General features: G+C 45.7%; 2 protein-coding genes across 9 annotated transcripts in view; one reads left to right on the top strand and one right to left on the bottom strand.

The window, feature by feature from the left end:
• echdc2 (enoyl CoA hydratase domain containing 2) overlaps nucleotides 1–18,708 on the bottom strand; it is a 48,327-nt gene extending 29,619 nt beyond the window's left edge. For 2 of the 6 annotated variants that reach the window (XM_067990186.1, XM_067990189.1), the window contains exons 1-3: nucleotides 18,573–18,649; nucleotides 13,373–13,526; nucleotides 6,893–6,984 (exon numbers count right to left, since the gene is read on the bottom strand). In XM_067990186.1, the coding sequence (XP_067846287.1) occupies nucleotides 6,893–6,984; nucleotides 13,373–13,520 (240 nt within the window). In that variant the 5' untranslated portion in view covers nucleotides 13,521–13,526; nucleotides 18,573–18,649. Of the gene's footprint in view, nucleotides 1–2,798; nucleotides 3,357–6,892; nucleotides 6,985–11,816; nucleotides 12,003–13,372; nucleotides 13,527–18,572 lie in introns of those variants that run through there. The other 4 variants (XM_067990188.1, XM_067990187.1, XM_067990192.1 and 1 more) reach the window with 4 other exon arrangements.
• Nucleotides 18,709–18,901: 193 nt separating this feature from the next.
• Nucleotides 18,902–22,400, top strand: part of armh1 (armadillo like helical domain containing 1) — a 38,483-nt gene continuing 34,984 nt past the window's right edge. For 2 of the 3 annotated variants that reach the window (XM_067990195.1, XM_067990193.1), the window contains exon 1: nucleotides 18,902–18,981. The gene's annotated coding sequence lies outside the window, so the exon portion shown is untranslated. The other variant, XM_067990194.1, reaches the window with a different exon arrangement.

Raw genomic sequence — 22,400 nt, 5'->3', positions numbered from 1 at the left:
TAGAGCAGCTTCTGGCAACTGCACATGCGCAGTCAAACACGGAAATCTGGAAGTTGCTCAACCAGATGCCCTGCTCCTCCGAAAGCTTTGCAGAAAGGAGATCTCGCCGGCTGGCTCTCCATTCAAATGAATGGATGAGTATCAAGTCACTGCACAGAAGCTGTAAGTACCCACTAAATTAGACAGAAAAAGTTAGGGCTTGTCTGAACTGATGCGAGGAGCCTGTCTTGGTGCCATTTAAATTTCACGCATACCTAATTAAGCCATAATTCAGCCAGAGGCAGCTTTTTAGCTGCCGGAGACTTGTACAAAAAAATCTGAGAGCCGGGTGTTAGAATTTTTAAACTTTTTTTTCAAATTTATGTGACATCAAAAGCTCTGGAAGTGTTTGAAGAGGCCTGTGTGGAAAAAGGGGGGGGGAAAAAAGCCTGTTTATATATGTAGTGTACAGAATGGAAGTCTAACGCAAGGGACAACAAAGAGTCAGGCACTATGCCCATAGGCTCAATAGGAGGAACAATTACCCACCCCAGTGAGTGTAAAGGGAGAGGCTGTTTTTCGAGATGATATTGCAAGAGCTCTATGTGAGGAGACTATGCTTTAGTAAGGAGGCAATCGACCACCTCTGTCAAATGTTACAAGAGGACCTTCAGCCACGTTCTAATTGCAACGGGGGCTCGTCAATGGCCATGAAGGTAACCACAGCTCTCAAATTTTGACATCACCATCACCCAGAGCGCTGCGAGGGCCTGCATTCAGCTGCTCACTGATGCCATATTCCACAGGGCTTTTGAGTACAATCAGCCTTGACCTGTCCCCAGTGCAGCAAAGGACGAGGTCTATTGCATACTACAGGATCACTGGCTTCCCCAAAGTGCAGAGAGCTATAGACAGAACCCATGTGCTGTTGAAGGCACCAAATGATGCACCTGTCACATACATCAACAGGAAGGGGTTTCATTTGTTAAATGTGCTGATCCTCTGCGATGCCCAACTGCAGATCATGAATGTCAATGCAGGTCACTGGGGAAGTGCTCATGATGCCTTTGTCCTTCAGCACATTAACTTACATGATTCCTTCACCGGAATGCAACACGGATCTGGATGGATCTTAGGTGACAAGACCTACCTGCTACAGCCGTGGCTGATGACACCCTATCGCAGGACCAACAGTGCAGCACAGGAAAGGTACAACTGTGCCCACGTGTGCACATGCCAAGTAGTGGAGAGGACAATAGGGATGCTGAAATTTCGTTTCTGGTGCTTGGATAGGTCGGGGGGAACTTTGCAGTAGTCACCTATCAAAGTGACAAGGATTGTGCGCATTGCACAACTTTGCCCTGCAGGAAGGACTGACCTTTAACCAGGTAGACAAGATGCCAGTGGATAAGGACAAGATGGAGGATCCAACCCTGTGTCACTGGGACCATGGGTCTTGCCCCCCCCCCCCCACCCCCAAGGAAGCCACGGCTGCAGAGGACAGGGCAGCAAGAGCGCAGCTGGTAGCTCACGCATTTAGACAGTGGTGTAAGTGGCAAAAATACCTCCCCTCCCCCCCTCCCAGGAAAGCACACAGAAGGAAAGACAAGATTGAAAATGAAACAGTGAACTTTTATTGCAGCAATACTTAATGCAAAACCTTTAAGAAATAGGTAGTTATTGCAAAACTTTATCTAAACATTGACGTGCTTAGTGCAAAACTTTAAATAAAAATTGAGTTAATTTAGTCATTTTCTACCTTGGAAACAGTTGTAATGGTTGATATTAATAAAATTTTTCAAACAGTTACAAATGACTGTCTAAAATTTAAGGACAGCAACAACATAAATTATAATACAAATAATAAGAGAATCATTAAACAAAAAAAACCAACAATTGAATGAGAACAAACAGCAAAAAAATTAAACAGACTTGCCCCCTCACAGGAGTGACTGAGGGTCTCTGTGGCAAAGTCTGAGCAAAAGGAGGTGTACTCTGCACGAGAGGGGCACCCTATTTCCTCCTGGTCCTCATCCCTCCATGAGTCAACCTGTCTTGTGCCAAGGGCATGACATCTGTATCTTGTCTGTTAGCTGCAATCAGAAAGCTTGGAATTGGGAGAAGTAGCGTCTGGTGGAGGGCAAGCTGCTGGCTCTTGGGACTGTACTGTGCTTGCGGAGGGAGGCAGCACATGTGGTGTAATGGGCATCAGGTTCAGTACAACCATACTCACTGCATTCACCTCAGCTACCTGTGAAAGAACCTGGCATAGGTGATCTAATAATGCCAACTGGTCACAAATGTTCTGGCCAGTATGTACCAGCTGGTCACAAATGTTCTGGCTAACGCCCTTGATCTCCTATCTCACGGAGGCAAGAGAGTCAAAGTACTTGTCGTGCTCAGCAACCATCGTTCACCTCACTTGTTGACTAATGAAGTCCTCTCTCCAGTCGTCATCAACATGGGGCCGATACGTACCCCGTCTTAAGAGGACTGGGACGCCTCTACTCCAACTCCCTCGCCTCCCGACAGGTTGGACTCATCAATTGCATTTCCTCCAACGTGCCCAGCGGCAGCAGTTTGACGGTTGCCTGTGAGAGAGGGGTCACATGTGCTTCGCAGAGCCAGAGGGGCCAGGAGTTGGAGAGGTGGTGACGTGAGGCTCATCGCGGTCAAGCGTCCCCCCATTATCAGCACTCTGAAGGTGCCGCATGGGGACAGGATTGACAACGCCACTTTGCCTGCCCTCCCCTCCAGGGTGTGCACCCTTCTCTTCCTCTAGATGTCCACCTCCCTTCTTCCTCCTCCAGCTCACTTACCATGTCACCGCCCCCTGCAGCCCGTGCATTCTTAGACAGCTGTGCACCTGTGGAAGAAAAACAAAAAATGTTACAATGGTGAAGCATGTTAATCTGCCACATCACAGAAGTTAATATGCTGCATTAACTTTCAACAGCTTTTTAAAAACTGTTTATTTTACTGCCTTTTTATAAAAAGTTTTAAAAATGATATTTACAATTAAATCAACATTCAATTTTCAATAGGTAATTTGAAAGCTACCCACCTCTCTAAGAATCCTGGCTGAACTGGTGGGCGTGTCTTCGTTCCCTGGCTGAACTGGTGGGCGTGTCTTCGCTCCCTGGCTTAACTGGTGGGCGTGTCTTCGTTCCCTGGCTTTTTCTTGCGCAATTACAGCCGCTGCTCAGATGCCCTGTAGGGGACACTGCACTTTTTTCAGCTCCCCATCTAAGGAAGTTGCTGAACCAAAGCCCATGGATAGTTTGTGGGTAAGTGCAAATCTAATGAGCGACGGGTGCCATTCATTAACCGCTCAGAGCAAAATCCAGGCCATTATCTCATTATAGGTGGCCTAACAAAATGACCATACCTATTATAGTGGAGATAATTTTATTCATGCAAGCCGAGGATGAAGTATCTTCTGAGAATATATTCTTGGAAGAGGAAGTAGTTGGTTTGGTTCACAGGCTTACTGGCAAATTCCTGAAAAAAAAGGAGTTGGAAGCACAGCCCTTCAACTTGCTGGGAACGCAGACAAAAGCGACAGACTCTTTAAACAGAAGACTGCAAGGTGCAGGTTGGAGTTGGAAGTCAGGATGCAGTGTGAAGTTGTCTAGAGAAAGGTAATGCTAATAAATTGCAAGTCAGCCCATGAAAGGGATAATACCTTTGGTTTATTATTTTTTCAAGGATAGAACTGTGATTGAGTAGAAGAAATGGGATTTGTTTTAATTGTTACTCTGTAAATTCACTTGCTGCCTTCAAAATAAGGCAGCTTAATTAAACTGCATCAGGCTATGTCTCACTAAACTGTTTCTGTCTGCTTACTGAAAGATTGGACAAGTGCCAGTGAAGGGACACGTGAAAGATATGCACCAGGAATTTCCTCAGGGGTTCTCTACTGCTGGAACTTTGGAATTGCTGCGCATCTTCCGCCGAAGGGACGATGGCCAATCAGGAGAACGCCCAAGGAAATTCATGGAAATTATATCCAGTTTGGATTACAAAGGCATCTTAATTGTTATACCCTTTGGATACGCTATTGTATAATTAGATATTGGGCAGAACGGTCATAATCCTCAATGCAAGATGCTTGAATCACTTACAGAAGTGATCAGCACTGCTGTACCTGAAAGAATATCAAAAGGCAGACCCAAATTTGGTAACTGAAGTGCATTAATAAAAACGATATGTGTGCATGCACTTCCCATCTGTCATCTCATACTTCTCAGTCACATTTTATAGGCAAATGTCTTCCAACAACCTTCAAAAAAAAAAGCCAATCATTTGGAATGTGCAACGGGAAATACCTCAACACAGGAATCAAAATGTCAGTAGCCTATAACACAAAAAATAACCTTAATAACCACACTTTAAAAAAATGTATTTCATTCTGGGTTCTGTCTTTCAGCCTAAAGAACAATTAAACTCTGAATTGACCTAACTGCACAGTTCTCTCACCAAACAATTTAATTCTCATTGAACCAAGTCTCTGTATACTTAACAATTGGACTGTTGTGGTCTTAAAGGTAGACAGCTCCACTTTATCAGCAGAATAATACATTGCGCATTACAGGGTATAACATTCCTGTCCTTATTATACGGCATATCACCTGAATTATGGGCAACACCACAGAAGATGTACTAATATTCAGAAAAAAAAGACATGAATCAGGATAATACAGGGCAGACAGTAGCAGGAAAAATATTCAAGAGTATTTTTTTTTAAACAAGAACCACAGCAGTAGTCCATACAGTTTTAGAAACAATAGGTTATGTCTCAAGAGACAAAAATCCACCAGAATTCTTACAGGCAGCAAACGAAGATACTGAACAGGCACAATTTAGTGATTGCACTTGGTCAGTATTTTAATTTGACGTGGATTTTCAGAGGATATTTGATAAAGTTCTGTATTTGAGCTTTTTAAAAGATACATGATAAATAATGAATGAACTTACAGCAAATTAGTGATGCCATGTGTAATCCGTCTTTGTGTGGGGATTGTTGAAAATTTACAGCCCCCATGTTTGAATGCTCTGCTAATACTCACTCTCTAACTAACCAGCAAGGTTAATCCTATTTTAAGTAGTCCAGTTGTAATTTTGGGATTGAACATGTGATTCCCTTTAAAAGGAGCAACACAATTAAAATTCTAGGTCCACGCAAACCAGTTTTAAACAGAATAAACATAAAATCAGAGCAGTAAACTTAGGGAAAATCGAAACAAAAATCCATACAGTGCCCACTGATTACGAAATGCAGACAGTGAGATAGTAGATAGCACATATTTAAGGGTCATCAGGGCATGAACTATAGCTCAAAACAATGGCAAGCAGCCGCAGTGAGCTTGGCCAGTGACTGTGCTCATCCTGAATCTGTGGACAGCAGATTTGGTCAGGCCTCGGAGCACTGGCTGAAGTGTGGCAAATTTTTATTGTTACAATGATCTCAATTAATGATGGAAAAGCAAACGTCCTCCTCCCCACGTGGAAACCTGCTGTCCCATCAAGATATCTTAATTGGTTGAAAGACAATTTCATGTTAGAAGTACTTCTTTGGATATCTCAAATAATTGTAGTTCAGCTGCAGAAAACATGTTGCACAGAAAGACTTGTGAGCGACTTGCCTGTCGAAAGAGACTGACAAAGCTACATTCAAGCATTGTCTTTGGTGCCCTTTCCTTACATGCTTTTCACCTACAACAACATGCCAATAGTTGAACAAAAAACAAAATGCTGTAGATGCTAGAAATCTGAAATAAAAACAGAAAATGCTGGAAACACTCAAGTCAGACAGGACAGTGGACAGAAAAACAGAGTTAACAGCCCCGATAATAATGGGGAGGTGGGAAAGGAACCATGGGGGGTGGGGGAAGAGGGAATTTAGCAGCTGGAAATACGGGTTTCCCTGAGGTCACAGTGAATTTTTAAAAATCGGTTTCATGTCCACTGCCAGCCAGACTGAGAGGCTGGCTGGCTGTCAGGAGGGCCTGTGGCATCTGGCCGCAGAGAGGAAGGAGAGATTGTGGGCCATGGAAGACATAGAGGAGGGGGCAGGGAGATCCGATGCAGGGAGAAGGAGGGGGTGGAAGGTGGACATCAGAGGTTGGAGGGAGAGTTTGACATTGGAGGTGGAGCGGTGAGGAGGGGGGAGTTGGACATTGGAGGTTCGATTACAATGGGGGGAGGGGGTGTGGGGGATCTAGTGGGTCTGATCATGGGGATGGAAGCAGGGATGCTTGGTGGGCTGGGGAGGGAAGTACTCCTGCTCCTCCTGGCCCACAAGCAGTGATGGAAACCCTTCAGCTGCTGGGTTTCCTGAGGCCCGGAAAACCCAAGCCACAGGAGTTAAATGCAAAACAGAAGTTAAATTCCTCTTTAAAATACATTAAGGACGGTCCCGCTTCCAGAGAGCAGGTTAGTCGTCCGCCCCCCCAACCCGTCTCCATTAAAACCAGAAATGGGCACGTTGGAGGCGCGCTGGAATCGGGTTTCTGATTTTTAAAATTTTTAAACGCAGTCTTGGGGGGTTAAAAATACCCCCAACATTTCAGGTTGATGACCTTTCGTCAGAACTGGCAAAAGGTCATCGGCCTGAAATGTTAACCCTATGTTTCACTCTCCACAGATACTGCCTGATCTGCTGAGTGTTTCCAGAATTTTCTATTTTTATGCCAACAATTGAGTTCATTACAGGAAAAAAAAAGGATCTGGGTCTCTTACCTTTGGATACTGAACGTCTATTGTGGCTTTTGAAATATACGTACATGTACACAAGTTGAAAAGAGTTAAGTGTAGATAGCATTATGATTACCAGGATTAATTGTGGAGGGATTTTGTGATGAGTAAGTTCTAAGTAAACATATGAAAAGAAGCCATGTTTCTCAACACTAACCTGTTTTTTGTAGATCGAGTTGTATTTTGCTAAATGCTTGTCTTGGCAGCCACCCCAACCCAACAGAATTATCACAGGTTCTTCTTTAAAGCCTAGAAAGCACAAAAAGTTACTATACAGTAGTATACCCAGTACTGTGATATTTGTACAATAGAATTACATAGAATGCACAGCACAGAAACAGGCCATTCAGCCCAACAGGTCCATGCCAGTGTTTATACTCCACACGAGCCTCCTCCCTCCCTACTTCATTTATTTTTATTCGTTCATGGGATGTGGGCGTTGCTGGCGAGACCAGCATTTATTGCCCATCCCTAACTGCCCTTGAGAAGGTGGTGGTGAGCCGGTGGTGAAGGGAGTTTATGTTTAGGGTGGTGGATAGGGTGCCAATCAAGCGGGCTGCTTTGTCCTGGATGGTGTCGAGCTTCTTGAATGTTGTTGGAGCTGCACTCATCCAGACAAGTGGAGAGTATTCCATCACACTCCTGACTTGTGCCTTGTAGATGATGGAAAGGCTTTGGGGAGTCAGGAGGTGAGTCATTCACTGCAGAATACTCAGCCTCTGATCTGCTCTTCTAGCCACAGTATTTATATGGCTGGTCCAATTAAGTTTCTGGTCAATGGTGACCCCCAGGATGTTGATGGTGGGGGATTCGGCGATCTAACCCAATCAGCATTTTCTTCTATTCCTTTCTCCCCATGTGTTTATCTAGCTTCCCCTTAAATGCATCTCTGCTAATCACCTCAACTGCTCCTTGTTGTAGTGAGTTCCACATTCTAACCACTCTCTGGGTAAAGAAGTTTCTCCTGAATTCCTTATTGGATTTATTAGCGACTATCTTATATTTATGACCCCTAGTTCTGGTCTCCCCCACAAGTGGAAACATCTTCTCCAGGTCTACCCTATCAAACCCCTTCATAATCTTAAAGACCTCTATCAGGACACCCCTCAGGTCTTCTTTTTTCCAGAGAAAAGAGCCCCAGCCTGCTCAATCTTTCCTGATAGGTATAACTTCTCAGCTCTGGTGTCATCCTAGTAAATCTTTTTTGCACCTTCTCCAGTGCCTCTATATCCTTTTATAACATGGAGACCAGAACTGTTCACAGTACTCCAAGCGTGGTCTAACCAAGGTTCTATAGAAGTTTAACATAATTTCTCTGTTTTTCAAATCTATCCCTCTAGAAATGAACCCCAGTGCTTGGTTTGCTTTTTTTAAAATGGCCATATTAACCTGCGTCACTACTTTTGGTGATTTGAGTATCTGTACCCCCAGATCCCTCTGCTCCTCTACCCCATTTAGACTCTTATTATCCAAGCAGTATATGGTCCCCTTATTCTTCCTGTCAAAATAATACCTCACACTTATCTAATTGAAATTCATTTGCCAATTACACGCCCATTCTGCAAATTTATTAATGTCTTCCCGTATTTTGTCGCAATCCTCCTCTGTATAAGTGCAGTTTCTATTCGGATTCCTATCTGAGAAGCCTAGCTTTGATAAAAGAACGCGTCCTTCCCGAACAATCACAATCAAGCAACTATTAAAGGGCGATTAGTTGGTTACAATATTCTCCTTTCATGTTTAGGAGTCAGTTTTCTGTTCAACTCAAACTAATGATAGAATGAGAGGAGGGGGAGTTGCGTTCTTGATTAGGGAGAACATCACGGCAGTAGTGAGAGGGGATATATCCGAGGGTTCGCCCACTGAGTCTATATGGGTAGAACTGAAAAATAAGAAGGGAGAGATCACTTTGATAGGATTGTACTACAGACCCCCAAATAGTCAACGGGAAATTGAGGAGCAAATATGTAAGGAGATTACAGACAGCTGCAAGAAAAATAGGGTGGTAATAGTAGGGGTCTTTAACTTTCCCAACATTGACTGGGACAGCCATAGCATTAGGGGCTTGGATGGAGAGAAATTTGTTGAGTGTATTCAGGAGGAATTTCTCATTCAGTATGTGGATGGCCCGACTAGAGAGGGGGCAAAACTTGACCTCCTCTTGGGAAATAAGGAAGGGCAGGTGACAGAAGTGTTAGTGAGGGATCACTTTGGGACCAGTGATCATAATTCCATTAGTTTTAAGATAGCTATGGAGAAGGATAGGTCTGGCCCAAAAGTTAAAATTCTAAATTGGGGAAAGGCCAATTTTGATGGTATTAGACAGGAACTTTCAGAAGTTGATTGGGAGAGTCTGTTGGCAGGCAAAGGGACGTCTGGTAAGTGGGAGGCTTTCAAAAGTGTGTTAACCAGGGTTCAGGGTAAGCACATTCCTTATAAAGTGAATGGCAAGGCTGGTAGAAGTAGGGAACCTTGGATGACTCGGGAGATTGTGGCCCTAGTCAAAAAGAAGAAGGAGGCATATGACATGCATAGGCAGCTGGGATCAAGTGGATCCCTTGAAGAGTATAGAGATTGCCGGAGTAGAGTTAAGAGAGAAATCAGGAGGGCAAAAAGGGGACATGAGATTGCTTTGGCAGATAAGGCAAAGGAGAATCCAAAGAGCTTCTACAAATACATAAAGGGCAAAAGAGTAACTAGGGAGAGAGTAGGGCCTCTTAAGGATCAACAAGGTCATCTATGTGCGGAACCACAAGAGATGGGTGAGATCCTAAATGAATATAACACATCGGTATTTACGGTTGAGAAAGGCATGGATGTTAGGGAACTTGGGGAAATAAATAGTGATGTCTTGAGGAGTGTACATATTACAGAGAGGGAGGTGCTGGAAGTCTTAACGCGCATCAAGGTAGATAAATCTCCGGGACCTGTTGAAATGTATCCCAGGACGTTATGGGAGGTTAGGGAGGAAATTGCGGGTCCCCTAGCAGAGATATTTGAATCATTGACAGCTACAGGTGACGTGCCTGAGGATTGGAGGGTAGCAAATGTTGTGCCTTTGTTTAAGAAGGGCGGCAGGGAAAAGCCTGGGAACTACAGACCGGTGAGCCTGACATCTGTAGTGGGTAAGTTGTTAGACGGTATTCTGAGAGACAGGTTTTTTGGCATTTGGAGAGGCAGGGACTGATTAGGAACAGTCAGCATGGATTTGTGAGAGGAAAATCATGTCTCACGAATTTGATTGAGTTTTTTGAAGGGGTAACCAAGAAGATCGATGAGGGCTGTGCAGTAGACGTGGTCTACATGGACTTTAGCAAAGCCTTTGACAAGGTACCGCATGGTAGGTTGTTACATAAGGTTAAATCTCACGGGATCCAAGGTGAGGTAGCCAATTGGATACAAAATTGGATTGACGACAGAGGGTGGTTGTAGAGGGTTGTTTTTCAAACTGGAGGCCTGTGACCAGCGGTGTGCCTCAGGGATCGGTGCTGGGTCCGCTGTTATTTGTTATTTATATTAATGATTTGGATGAGAATTTAGGAGGCATGGTTAGTAAGTTTGCAGATGACACCAAGATTGGTGGCATTGTGGACAGTGAAGAAGGTTATCTAGGATTGCAACGGGATCTTGATAAATTGGGCCAGTGGGCCGATGAATGGCAGATGGAGTTTAATTTAGATAAATGTGAGGTGATGCATTTTGGTAGATCGAATTGGGCCAGGACCTACTCCGTTAATGGTAGGGCGTTGGGGAGAGTTATAGAACAAAGAGATCTAGGAGTACAGGTTCATAGCTCCTTGAAAGTGGAGTCACAGGTGGATAGGGTGGTGAAGAAGGCATTAAGCATGCTTGGTTTCATTGGTCAGAACATTGAATACAGGAGTTGGGATGTCTTGTTGAAGTTGTACAAGACATTAGTAAGGCCACACTTGGAATACTGTGTACAGTTCTGGTCACCCTATTATCGAAAGGATATTATTAAACTAGAAAGAGTGCAGAAAAGATTTACTAGGATGCTACCGGGACTTGATGGTTTGACTTTTAGGGAGAGGTTGGATAGACTGAGACTTTTTTCCCTGGAGAGTAGGAGGTTTAGGGGTGATCTTATAGAAGTCTATAAAATAATGAGGGGCATAGATAAGGTAGATAGTCAAAATCTTTTCCCAAAGGTAGGGGAGTCTATAACGAGGGGACATAGATTTAAGGTGAGAGGGGAGAGATACAAAAGGGTCCAGAGGGGCAATTTTTTCACTCAAAGGGTGGTGAGTGTCTGGAACGAGCTGCCAGAGGCAGTAGTAGAGGCGGGTACAATTTTGTCTTTTAAAAAGCATTTGGACAGTTACATGGGTAAGATGGGTATAGAGGGATATGGGCCAAGTGCAGGCAATTGGGACTAGCTTAGTGGTATAAACTGGGCGACATGGACATGTTGGGCCGAAGGGCCTGTTTCTATGTTGTAAACTTCTATGATTCTAATGAAAGTCTGTTCTGCTAAATACAAGACCCCTAAATATGTGCTTATGTGGTCTTAATTGAATGCACTGCACAAAACAGAGCATAATTCAGCATTAAGAGGATAGAAATAAGCAGGGGAAAATGGAAGACCAATATGATAGTTTGTGTAGAAAACTGAATTGTAAGCCAAAACAGTAAGTGTTCAAAAACTATTTGCTATTGAAGACATCACAACTCAGCCAAATCCACTTTTCAACAACGGTCTTACTATAAAAGGTGGCCAGTGGGGTTGTAAGAACAGGCAAGCCTTTTCCTACATTAAGAGGCAATACCACTAAAATTTCCAGGGAGTGGTTGGCCCACCCAAAAAGAATTTAGCAAAAATAACAAGATTAAATCCAAGAGGTCAAATCAGGTAGAGTCAAAACAAAGATTCCACATGGTGCCCACTGGTCATAGAAGGCACCCAGGCACAAATAGTGGTATTTTTTCAGACAGTAATCAGGAATAGAAATTCTGTCTGATACCTCCTTCCCTATCCCAGAGACACTGAAATCAATGGCGTTCTACTTTCATGTAGCTGTATTAAATACGTGTCAGCTTGACTCAGTTGGTAGAACTCTCACCTGTGAATCAGAAAGTTGAGTTCAAGCCCCAATCTAGGACTTGACCACATAATCTGGGCTGATATTTAGTGCAGTACTGAAGAAGGGCTGCATTGTCAAAGGTGCTGTTTTCCAGATGAAACAATAAACTGATCAGCTACGGTTCCTGTTCCTGATTATTGTCTTTTTTATTATTACCACATCCGCCTGTTCATGTGGATGTAAAAAACATCTTATTATTCAAAAGAAGAGCAGGAAGAACAGTGACTTCAAAGTAATTCATCAGATGTGAAGTTATCTTAATGACAAAATAAGGCACTAAAGAAATGCAAGTTCTTTGTTTCTTACAGTGATTAACATTTTCAATGCATTTTCATCATTAGTAAAGAAATATCAGAATAACAACTTGAACTTAATATAGGACCTTTCATACAATAAATGTCCCAATAATTGGAGAACAGGAAGTGAAAGAGAATTTTAGCAGGTGTCTTAAAGGCAAGTTTGAGGAAATTTTTGAAGGTGGGGAAAGAGGTGGTAAGGAGGAACAGTTTAGGAAGAAAGTTCCAGTGAAGGGGCACAGAGGCTGAAGATGATGGTAGATTGGGGGCAAATAGTGAGCCAGAGTTGGAACAGCAAAGAGTGAGTGATAGGATAGAGGGCTTTAGAAGATTCGTGAAGTATTGTGAAGTCATGGAGGATATAAAAATGAGAGTGTGGATTTTAAAGTCGACATGCTGGGGTAATGGGGACCCAAATGGAGGTTGGTGAGGACAGGGATGATATGCATGGAGAAAACAAACCATTAGCTCCTCGCGCTTGTTGTTCGAGGCGAGGGCGAAGGGGACATGGGAGAGGGGTTTAAGAAGACGGTTGGTCGTGAAAAAAGAAGCTGGGGTTCTCTTCGCTTTCCAGGATGATTCTAGAGTCATCAGCGATTTTGGCACAGCAAAGCGGGGCCGGATAGTGCTTGATGTGATCCAGCCAGATCTGGTAACGGATGGCGAAACCAGTTGTGCGCCAGCACCTTCTCCCATTTGATTGGTGATGTGGAGATGCCGGTGATGGACTGGGGTGGATAAATGTAAGGAATCTTACAACACCAGGTTATAGTCCAACAGTTTTATTTGAAATCACAAGCTTTCGGAGGCTTCCTCCTTCGTCAGGTGAGTGTGGGATTCCATAAAACTATAGCATCTTTAGTCAGAGAACAATGCCTGGTGATTACAGATAATCTTTCCAGCTGCCCATTATCAAAGCAATCAAAGGACTTGAATGGTGTTCAGACAGGGAAACATTACATACAAGACTACTGAATACACAAACGGTCACAACACAAAGACAGACAGAGAGAGAGAGAGAGAGAGACACACACACCCGATAGGCAGAGAAAGAGATAGAATGACCAGTTGTATTAAAAACAGATAACTTTTTTTTCGCTGGTGGGGTTACATGTAGTGTGACATGAACCCAAGATCCCGGTTGAGGCCATCCTCATGGGTGCGGAACTCGGCTATCAATTTCTGCTCGACGATTTTGCGTTGTCGTGTGTCTCGAAGGCCGGCTTGGAGAACGCTTACCCGAGGATCGGAGGCTGAATGTCCTTGACTGCTGAAGTGTTCCCTGACTGGGAGGGAACCCTCCTGTCTGGCGATTGTTGCGCGGTGTCCGTTCATCCGTTGTCGCAGTGTCTGCATGGTCTCGCCGATGTACTATGCTCCGGGGCATCCTATCCTGCAACGTATGAGGTAGACAACGTTGGCCGAGTCGCAGGAGTATGAACCATGTACCTGGTGGGTGGTGTCCTCTTGTGTGATGGTGGTATCTGTGTCGATGATCTGGCATGTCTTGCAGAAGTTGCTGTGGCAGGGTTGTGTGGTGTCGTGGACGCTTTTCTCCTTAAAGCTGGGTAATTTGCTGCGAACGATGGTCTGTTTGAGGTTAGGTGGCTGTTTTAAGACGAGTAGTGGAGGCGTGGGGATGGCCTTAGCGAGGTGTTCGTCATCATCAATGACATGTTGAAGGCTGCGGAGAACATGGCGTAGTTTCTCCGCTCCGGGGAAGTACTGGACAACGAAGGGTACTCTGTTGGTTGTGTCCTGTGTTTGTCTTCTGAGGAGGTCTATGCGATATTTCGCTGTGGCCCGTCGGAACTGTCGATCGACGAGTCGAGCGTCATATCCCGTTCTTACGAGGGCGTCTTTCAGCGTCTGTAGGTGTCCATCGCGTTCCTCCTCGTCTGAGCAAATCCTGTGTATTCGCAGGGCCTGTCCATAGGGGATGACCTCTTTGACGTGGTTAGGGTGGAAGTTGGAAAAGTGGAGCATCGTGAGGTTGTCCGTGGGCTTGCGGTAGAGTGAGGTGCTGAGGTGCCCGTCTTTGATGGAGATTCGTGTGTCCAAGAATGAAACCGATTCTGAGGAGTAGTCCATGGTGAGTTTGATGGTGGGATGGAACTTGTTGATGTCATCGTGTAGTCTCTTCAGTGATTCTTCGTTGTGGGTCCATAGGGAGAAAATGTCGTCGATGTATCTGGTGTATAGCGTTGGTTGGAGGTCCTGTGCAGTGAAGAAGTCGTGCTCGAACTTGTGCATGAAAATGTTGCCGTATTGGGGTGCGAATTTGGTCCCCATTGCTGTTCCGTGTGTTTGGGTAAAGAACTGGTTGTCGAAGGTGAAGACATTGTGATCCAGGATGAAGCGGATGAGTTGTAGGTTGGCGTCTGGAGATTGGCTGGTGTTGGTGTTGAGTACTGAGGCTGTTGCAGGGATGCAGTCATCGTGGGGGATACTGGTGTAGAGTGCCGAGACGTCCATCGTGGTGAGAAGTGTTCCTGGTTCAACTGGTCCGTGGGTGCTGAGTTTTTGTAGGAAGTCTGTAGTTTCGCGACAGAAGCTGGGGGTTCCCTGTACGATGGGTTTCAGGATGCCCTCGATGTATCCAGAGAGGTTCTCACACTGGGTTCCGTTGCCTGATACAATAGGACGTCCGGGTGTGTTGGATTTGTGTATCTTTGGGAGGCAGCAGAAGTCTCCCACGCGGGGAGTACGTGGGATGAGAGCGCGTAGGATGCTTTGAAGGTCTGGATCGAAGGTCTTGATCAGTTTGTTGAGCTGGTGGGTGTGTTCTTTGGTCGGATCTGCGCGTAACCGTCTGTAGTGTTCCTGGTTGTCCAGTTGTCGGTATGCTTCTTTGCAATAGTCCGTTCTGTTCTGTATGACGATGGCTCCTCCTTTGTCCGCTGGTTTGATGACGATGTTGTGGTTGGTCTTGAGAGCGTCGATGGCGTTGCGTTGTGCTCGGGTGACATTCTGGACTGTCTTGTGAGTGCGGCTGATGAATCTGGCGTTGATGCATCTCCTGACAGCTTGAGCATACGTGTCAAGCTTAGGGCAGCGACCTTCCGGAGGAGTCCAATTTGACTCTTTCTTCTTCGGTTGCTGTACCGCGGATCCCTCTGTCTGCTGTTCTGGATCGTTGATTGTCTCATTGGGTTCGCTGCTGAAATCTTGGGATTTGTGGAAGAATTCCCGGAGCCTCCTTCTCCTGATGAATTCCTCTGTGTCCGCCGCAAGACCGATTGGGTCCATTTTGGTGGTGGGGCAGAAATTGAGCCCCCGGCTGAGAACTTCGATTTCGTCTGGTTGAAGGGTGTGGTCGGACAAATTGACAATAAACTTCCCTGTGGTTGCAACCGTGGTACCGGGGGAGGCTTGGTTGATGTTGGTGGTGATGCTGAGTTTCTCAAGCTTCCGTACTCAACACCAACAACAGCCAATCTCCAGACGCCATCGTACAACTCATCCGCTTCATCCTGGATCACAATGTCTTCACCTTCGATAACCAGTTCTTTACCCAAACACATGGAACAGCCTTGGGGACCAAATGCACACCCCAATACGGCAACATTTTCATGCACAAGTTCGAGCACGACTTCTTCACTGCACAGGACCTCCAACCAACGCTATACACCAGATACATCGACGACATTTTACCCACGGCGAAGAATCACTGAAGAGACTACACGATGACAACAAGTTCCATCCCACCATCAAGCTCACCATGGACTACTCCTCAGAATCGGTTTCATTCTTGGACACACGAATCTCCATCAAAGACGGGCACCTCAGCACCTCACTCTACCGCAAGCCCACGGACAACCTAACAATGCTCCACTTTTCCAGCTTCCACCCTAACCACGTCAAAGAGGCCATCCCCTATGGACAGGCCCTGCGAATACACAGGATCTGCTCAGACGAGGAGGAACGCGATGGACACCTACAGACGCTGAAAGACGCCCTCGTAAGAATGGGATATGATGCTCGACTCGTCGATCGACAGTTCCGACGGGCCACAGCCAAAAATCGCATAGACCTCCTCAGAAGACAAACACGGGACACAACCAGAGTACCCTTCGTCGTCCAGTACTTCCCCGGAGCGGAGAAACTATGCCATGTTCTTCGCAGCCTTCAACATGTCATCGATGACGGCGAACACCTCGCTAAGGCCATCCCCACGCCTCCACTACTCGCCTTCAAATAGCCACCCAACCTCAAACAGACCATCATTCGCAGCAAATTACCCAGCTTTCAGGAGAACAGCGTCCACGACACCACACAACCCTGACACAGCAACCTCTGCAAGACATGCCAGATCATCTACACAGATACCACCATCACACGAGAGGACACCACCCACCAGGTACATGGTTCATAATCCTGCGACTCGGCCAACGTTGTCTACCTCATACGTTGCAGGATAGCATGGTACATCGGCGAGACCATGCAGACACTGCGACAACGGATGAACGGACACCGCGCAACAATCGCCAGACAGGAGGGTTCCCTCCCAGTCGGGGAACACTTCAGCAGTCAAGGACATTCAGCCTCCGATCCTCGGGTAAGCGTTCTCCAAGCCGGCCTTCGAGACACACGACAACGCAAAATCGTCGAGCAGAAATTGATAGCCGAGTTCCGCACCCATGAGGATGGCCTCAACCGGGATCTTGGGTTCATTTCACACTACATGTAACCCCACCAGCGAAAAAAAAGTTATCTGTTTATAATACAACTGGTCATTCTATCTCTTTCTCTGCCTTTCGGGTATGTCTTGCTCTCTCTCTGTCTTTGTGTTGTGACCGTTTATGTATTCGGTAGTCTTGTATGTAATGTTTCCCTGTCTGAACACCATTCAAGGCCTTTGATTGCTTTGATAACGGGCAGTTGGAAAAATTATCTGTAATCACCAGGCATTGTTCTCTGACTATATATGCTGTACTTTTATGGAATCCCACACTCACCTGACGAAGGAGGAAGCCTCCGAAAGCTTGTGATTTCAAATAAAACTGTTGGACTATAACCTGGTGTTGTAAGACTCCTTACATTTGATTGGTGTGTTAGGGCCCAGCCCTATATTGTGATGGAGCAATTGGCTAACTGGAACATCAATTATGTCGTTTAGTCTATTCGGGTGTTTTTTCCCCCCAAGTTAGGTTGCACTGTGTGAAACTGTGTTGTCACATTTAATATATCAATATTACTTGTTAAGTAAAAGAAATTTGACATTTACTACATACATTGTTTGAAACTCAACTCAGGGTTGAGCGGGGCACTGAAATTGCACACCATCATGATTCGATCTTGTTCAGTTTTGGACTTAGGCGACAACCTCAATGTGATATGCCACATGAATAGATAGAAAGAAATAACTACTCAGCAAAAAAAATCAACATTATAACTTGCAATAGGAATGGATTAACACACACAGAAACCACTGTGCTTCGAAATTCTAAGGAATCTTACAACACCAGGTTGTAGTTCAACAGTCTTATTTGAAAATCACAAGCTTTCGGAGATTATCTCCTTCGTCAGGTGAGTGAGTGAATGAGAGGTTCTCAAATCACATATCATATTAGGCTGGGACACCATCACACCAATCAACGGTGTCGTTGGTGTTCAGACAGGTTAGCCACGGAAAACAGTAGGTCCCAGTATACTGAATACACAATGGGTCAAATTACACAGACAAAGAGAGAAAGAGACCCGAAAGACAGAGAGAGAGAGAGAATGTCCAGTTGTATTAAAAACAGATAACTTTTTTTTCCTGCTGGTGGGGTTACGTGTAGCGTGACATGAACCCAAGATCCCGGTTGAGGCCGTCCTCATGGGTTCGGAACTTGGCTATCAATTTCTGCTCGACGATTTTGCGTTGTCATGTGTCTCGAAGGCCGCCTTAGAGAATGCTTACCCGAAGATCGGTGGCTGAATGTCCTTGATGGCTAAAGTGTTCCCTGACTGGGAGGGAACCCTCCTTTCTGGCGATTGTTGCGCGGTGTCCGTTCATCCGTTGTCACAGTGTCTGCATGGTCTCGCCAATGTACCATGCTCTGGGGCATCCTTTCCTGCAACGTATGAGTAGACAACGTTGGCCGAGTCACAGGAGATAATCTCCGAAAGCTTGTGATTTTCAAATAAAACTGTTGGACTATAACCTGGTGTTGTAAGATTCCTTACATTTGTCCACCCTAGTCCATCACCGGCATCTCCACATCATCGAAATTCTAGACAGCGGTCTAGTTCGCGGAATTCTTTAAAGCTAATAAATGTATAAATAAATAATGTCTTCATATCACCTCAGATACCTGCCTAACCGGCTCTCAGAAGCTATTCTCACGCATGCGGAGGTCCGGTCGCCAGGTGAAGAGCGCGCGCGGACTACGGCAGGTACTAAGGTACCCAGGGAGTGACTTTCAGCAAAATCGGAACACAGAGCAAACTTCACCTGAAGCGGTGGGATCAGGGAAGACGATAGTATATTCCAGGTCGGTATCTCCCATCGTTTAACCGCCAGTCGCCCCTTTCTTGGACTTGAACCTGTGGTCTACACGATCAACGTTAAACCGTAAACACCCAGAACCAACCAATCCGGAAGTGTCTTATTGCGAGGCCTTCACTTCCTTAGTAACGGACCGAGCAGGAGCATCAGACCAACCTGATGGCAGAGTGTCCCGCCCCCTTCTCCCATTCAACAGCTCTGATTGGTTTGCTAAGGCTCAGCCCTATATTGTAATGAAGCAATTGGCTAACGGGAACGCCAATTATGCCGTTTCCGCTGTTCGGGTGTAGTTATCCCAAGGTCGGTTGCACTGAGTGAAATAATGTTGTCACATTTAATATATCAATATTACTTGGTAAGTAAAAGAAATTTGACATTCATTAAAACAATCAACTTCTGAAATGCTGAATCGGCCAAACACGTCCTCGAAGCAATAACGATTGATTAAGTTCGGTAAGGATACCAGCTAATAAGAGGGAAAAGTCACACTAATAAAAGTTTCCACTTTAGTTTATTGATCTTTCCCGTTTTCAAATGATAAAATGGATAGTAAAAAGTTAAGTTACAAAGCACAGTTCTCTTCTATATCATTTGTTGAAATTCAAGCGAAATAACTGTCAATAAATCATTTAAAATGTCTGTATACGTTGACAATGTACCTGTTACAGAATGGAATATTCTGGACCAGAGAGTGATAACTGCAAACGTATTTAAGTACATACTAGCGGGTCTCCCGTAGCGTTATTTATGGATCAAAATAGGCAAATTGGCGACACAAAGAGGGAGAGGCAAGAAACGTACAGGGACGTTGAGGTGGCTACTGCTATATCATACTCAGGGCAGGGGCCCTCCTGCGTATTCTCCTTATGCCTTTTTTTTCTTCCCTCTTTAGTAATTTTCCTCCTTCACCTATGAATTTTTACTTTACCATGCATAAACAGAATCCAGGAAAACAGTGCCACAATGTGTTTGCCAGTGATGGATAAAAACGCATCAAGGAGAAGCACTGACGATATGCTTGTGTGAAGCAACCGAAAAATCTAATGACCCAAACAAAGTTCAGTTCAAGGATCGAAGCTCTGGGAACAGAGCAGAAGACATGAGCAGGGGTCCTGAAAGAGAAGGCTTATGTGTGAGAAAGTTGTCAATGGTATAAAAAAAACAGGATGTGGCGATGCTGGTGATGGACTGGGGTGGACAAATGTAAGGAGTCTTACAATACCAGGTTATTGTCCAACAGCTTTATTTGAAATCACAAGCTTTCGGAGGCTTCCTCTTTCGTCAGTTGAGTGTGGGATTCCATAAAGATACTGCATATATAGTCAGAGAACAATGCCTGGTGATAATCTTTCCAACTGCCCGTTATCAAGACAATCAAAGGACTTGAATAGTGTTCAGACAGAGAAACATTACATACAAGACTACTGAATACACAAACGGTCAGAACACAAAGACAGAGAGAGAGAGAAACATCCGAAAGGCAGAGAAAGAGAGAGAATGACCAGTTGTATTAAAAACATAACTTTTTTTCACTGGTGGGGTTACATGTAGCGTGACATGAACCCAAGATCCCGGTTGAGGCCGTCCTCATGGGTGCGGAATTTGGCTATCAATTTCTGCTCGACGATTTTGCGTTGTCGTGTGTCTCGAAGGCCGCCTTGGAGAACGCTTACCCGAAGATCGGAGGCTGAATGTCCTTGACTGCTGAAGTGTTCCCTGACTGGGAGGGAACCCTCCTGTTTGGAGATTGTTACGCGGTGTCCGTTCATCCGTTGTCGCAGTGTCTGCATGGTCTCGCCGATGTACCATGCTCCGGGGCATCCTTTCCTGCAACGTATGAGGTAGACAGCATTGGCCGAGTCGCAGGAGTATGAACCATGTACCTGGTGGATGGTGACCTCTCGTGTGATGGTGGTATCTGTGTCGATGATCTGGCATGCCTTGCAGAGGTTGCTGTGTCAGGGTTGTGTGGTGTCGTGGATGCTGTTCTCCTGAAAGCTGGGTAATTTGCTGCGAACGGTGGTCTGTTTGAGGTTGGGTGGCTGTTTGAAGGCGAGTAGTGGAGGCGTGGGGATGGCCTTAGCGAGGTGTTCGTCGTCATCGATGACATGTTGAAGGCTGCGAAGAACATGGTGTAGTTTCTCCGCTCCGGGGAAGTACTGGACGACGAAGGGTACTCTGTTGGTTGTGTCCTGTGTTTGTCTTCTGAGGAGGTCTATGCGATTTTTCGCTGTGGCCCGTCGGAACTGTCGATCAACGAGTCGAGCGTCATATCCCATTCTTACGAGGGCGTCTTTCAGCGTCTGTAGGTGTCCATCGCGTTCCTCCTTGTCTGAGCAGATCCTGTGTATTCGCAGGGCCTGTCCATAGGGGATGGCCTCTTTGACGTGGTTAGGGTGGAAGCTGGAAAAGTGGAGCATTGTGAGGTTGTCCGTGGGCTTGCGTTAGAGTGAGGTGCTGAGGTGCCCGTCTTTGATGGAGATTCGTGTGTCCAAGAATGAAACCGATTCTGAGGAGTAGTCCATGGTGAGTTTGATGGTGGGATGGAACTTGTTGATGTTATCTTGTAGTCTCTTCAGTAATTCTTCGCCGTGGGTCCATAGGAAGAAAATGTCGTCGATGTATCTGGTGTATAGCGTTGGTTGGAGGTCCTGTGCAGTGAAGAAGTCGTGCTCGAACTTGTGCATGAAAATGTTGCCGTATTGGGGTGCGAATTTGGTCCCCATGGCTGTTCCATGTGTTTGGGTAAAGAACTGGTTATCGAAGGTGAAGACATTGTTATCCAGGATGAAGCGGATGAGTTGTAGGATGGCGTCTGGAGATTGGCTGTTGTTGGTGTTGAGTACTGAGGCTGTTGCAGCGATGCCGTCATCGTGGGGGATACTGGTGTAGAGTGCCGAGACATCCATCGTGGTGAGAAGTGTTCCTGGTTCAACTGGTCCGTGGGTGCTGAGTTTTTGTAGGATGTCTGTAGTGTCGCGACAGAAGCTGGGGGTTCCCTGTACGATGGGTTTCAGGATGCCCTCGATGTATCCGGAGAGGTTCTCACACTGGGTTCCGTTGCCTGATACGATAGGACGTCCGGGTGTGTTGGATTTGTGTATCTTTGGGAGGCAGTAGAAGTCTCCCACGCAGGGAGTACGTGGGATGAGAGCGCGTAGGATGCTTTGAAGGTCTGGATCGAAGGTCTTGATCAGTTTGTTGAGCTGGTGGGTGTGTTCTTTGGTCGGATCTGCGTGTAACCGTCTGTAGTGTTCCTGGTTGTCCAGTTGTCGGTATGCTTCTTTGCAATAGTCCGTTCTGTTCTGTATGACGATGGCTCCTCCTTTGTCCGCTGGTTTGATGACGATGTTGTGGTTGGTCTTGAGAGCGTCAATGGGGTTGCGTTGTGCTCGGGTGTCGTTCTGGACTGTCTTGTGAGTGCGGCTGATGAATCTGGCGTTGACGCATCTCCTGACAGCTTGAGCATACATATCAAGCTTAGGGCAGCGACCCTCCGGAGGAGTCCAATTTGACTCTTTCTTCTTCGGTTGCTGTACCGCGGATCCCTCTGTCTGCTGTTCTGGATCGTTGATTGTCTCATTGGGTTCGCTGCTGAAATCTTGGGATTTGTGGAAGAATTCCCGGAGCCTCATTCTCCTGGTGAATTCCTCTGTGTCCGCCGCAAGACCGATTGGGTCCATTTTGGTGGTGGGGCAGAAATTGAGCCCTTGGCTGAGAACTTCGATTTCGTCTGGTTGAAGGGTCTGGTCGGACAAATTGACGATAGACTTC

Source organism: Heptranchias perlo, chromosome 9 (assembly GCF_035084215.1).
Source record: "Heptranchias perlo isolate sHepPer1 chromosome 9, sHepPer1.hap1, whole genome shotgun sequence".
NCBI classification, from domain to species: domain Eukaryota; kingdom Metazoa; phylum Chordata; class Chondrichthyes; order Hexanchiformes; family Hexanchidae; genus Heptranchias; species Heptranchias perlo.
The sequence above is the reverse complement of the archived record's forward strand: the minus strand, read 5'-3'. Positions and strand labels throughout refer to the sequence as shown.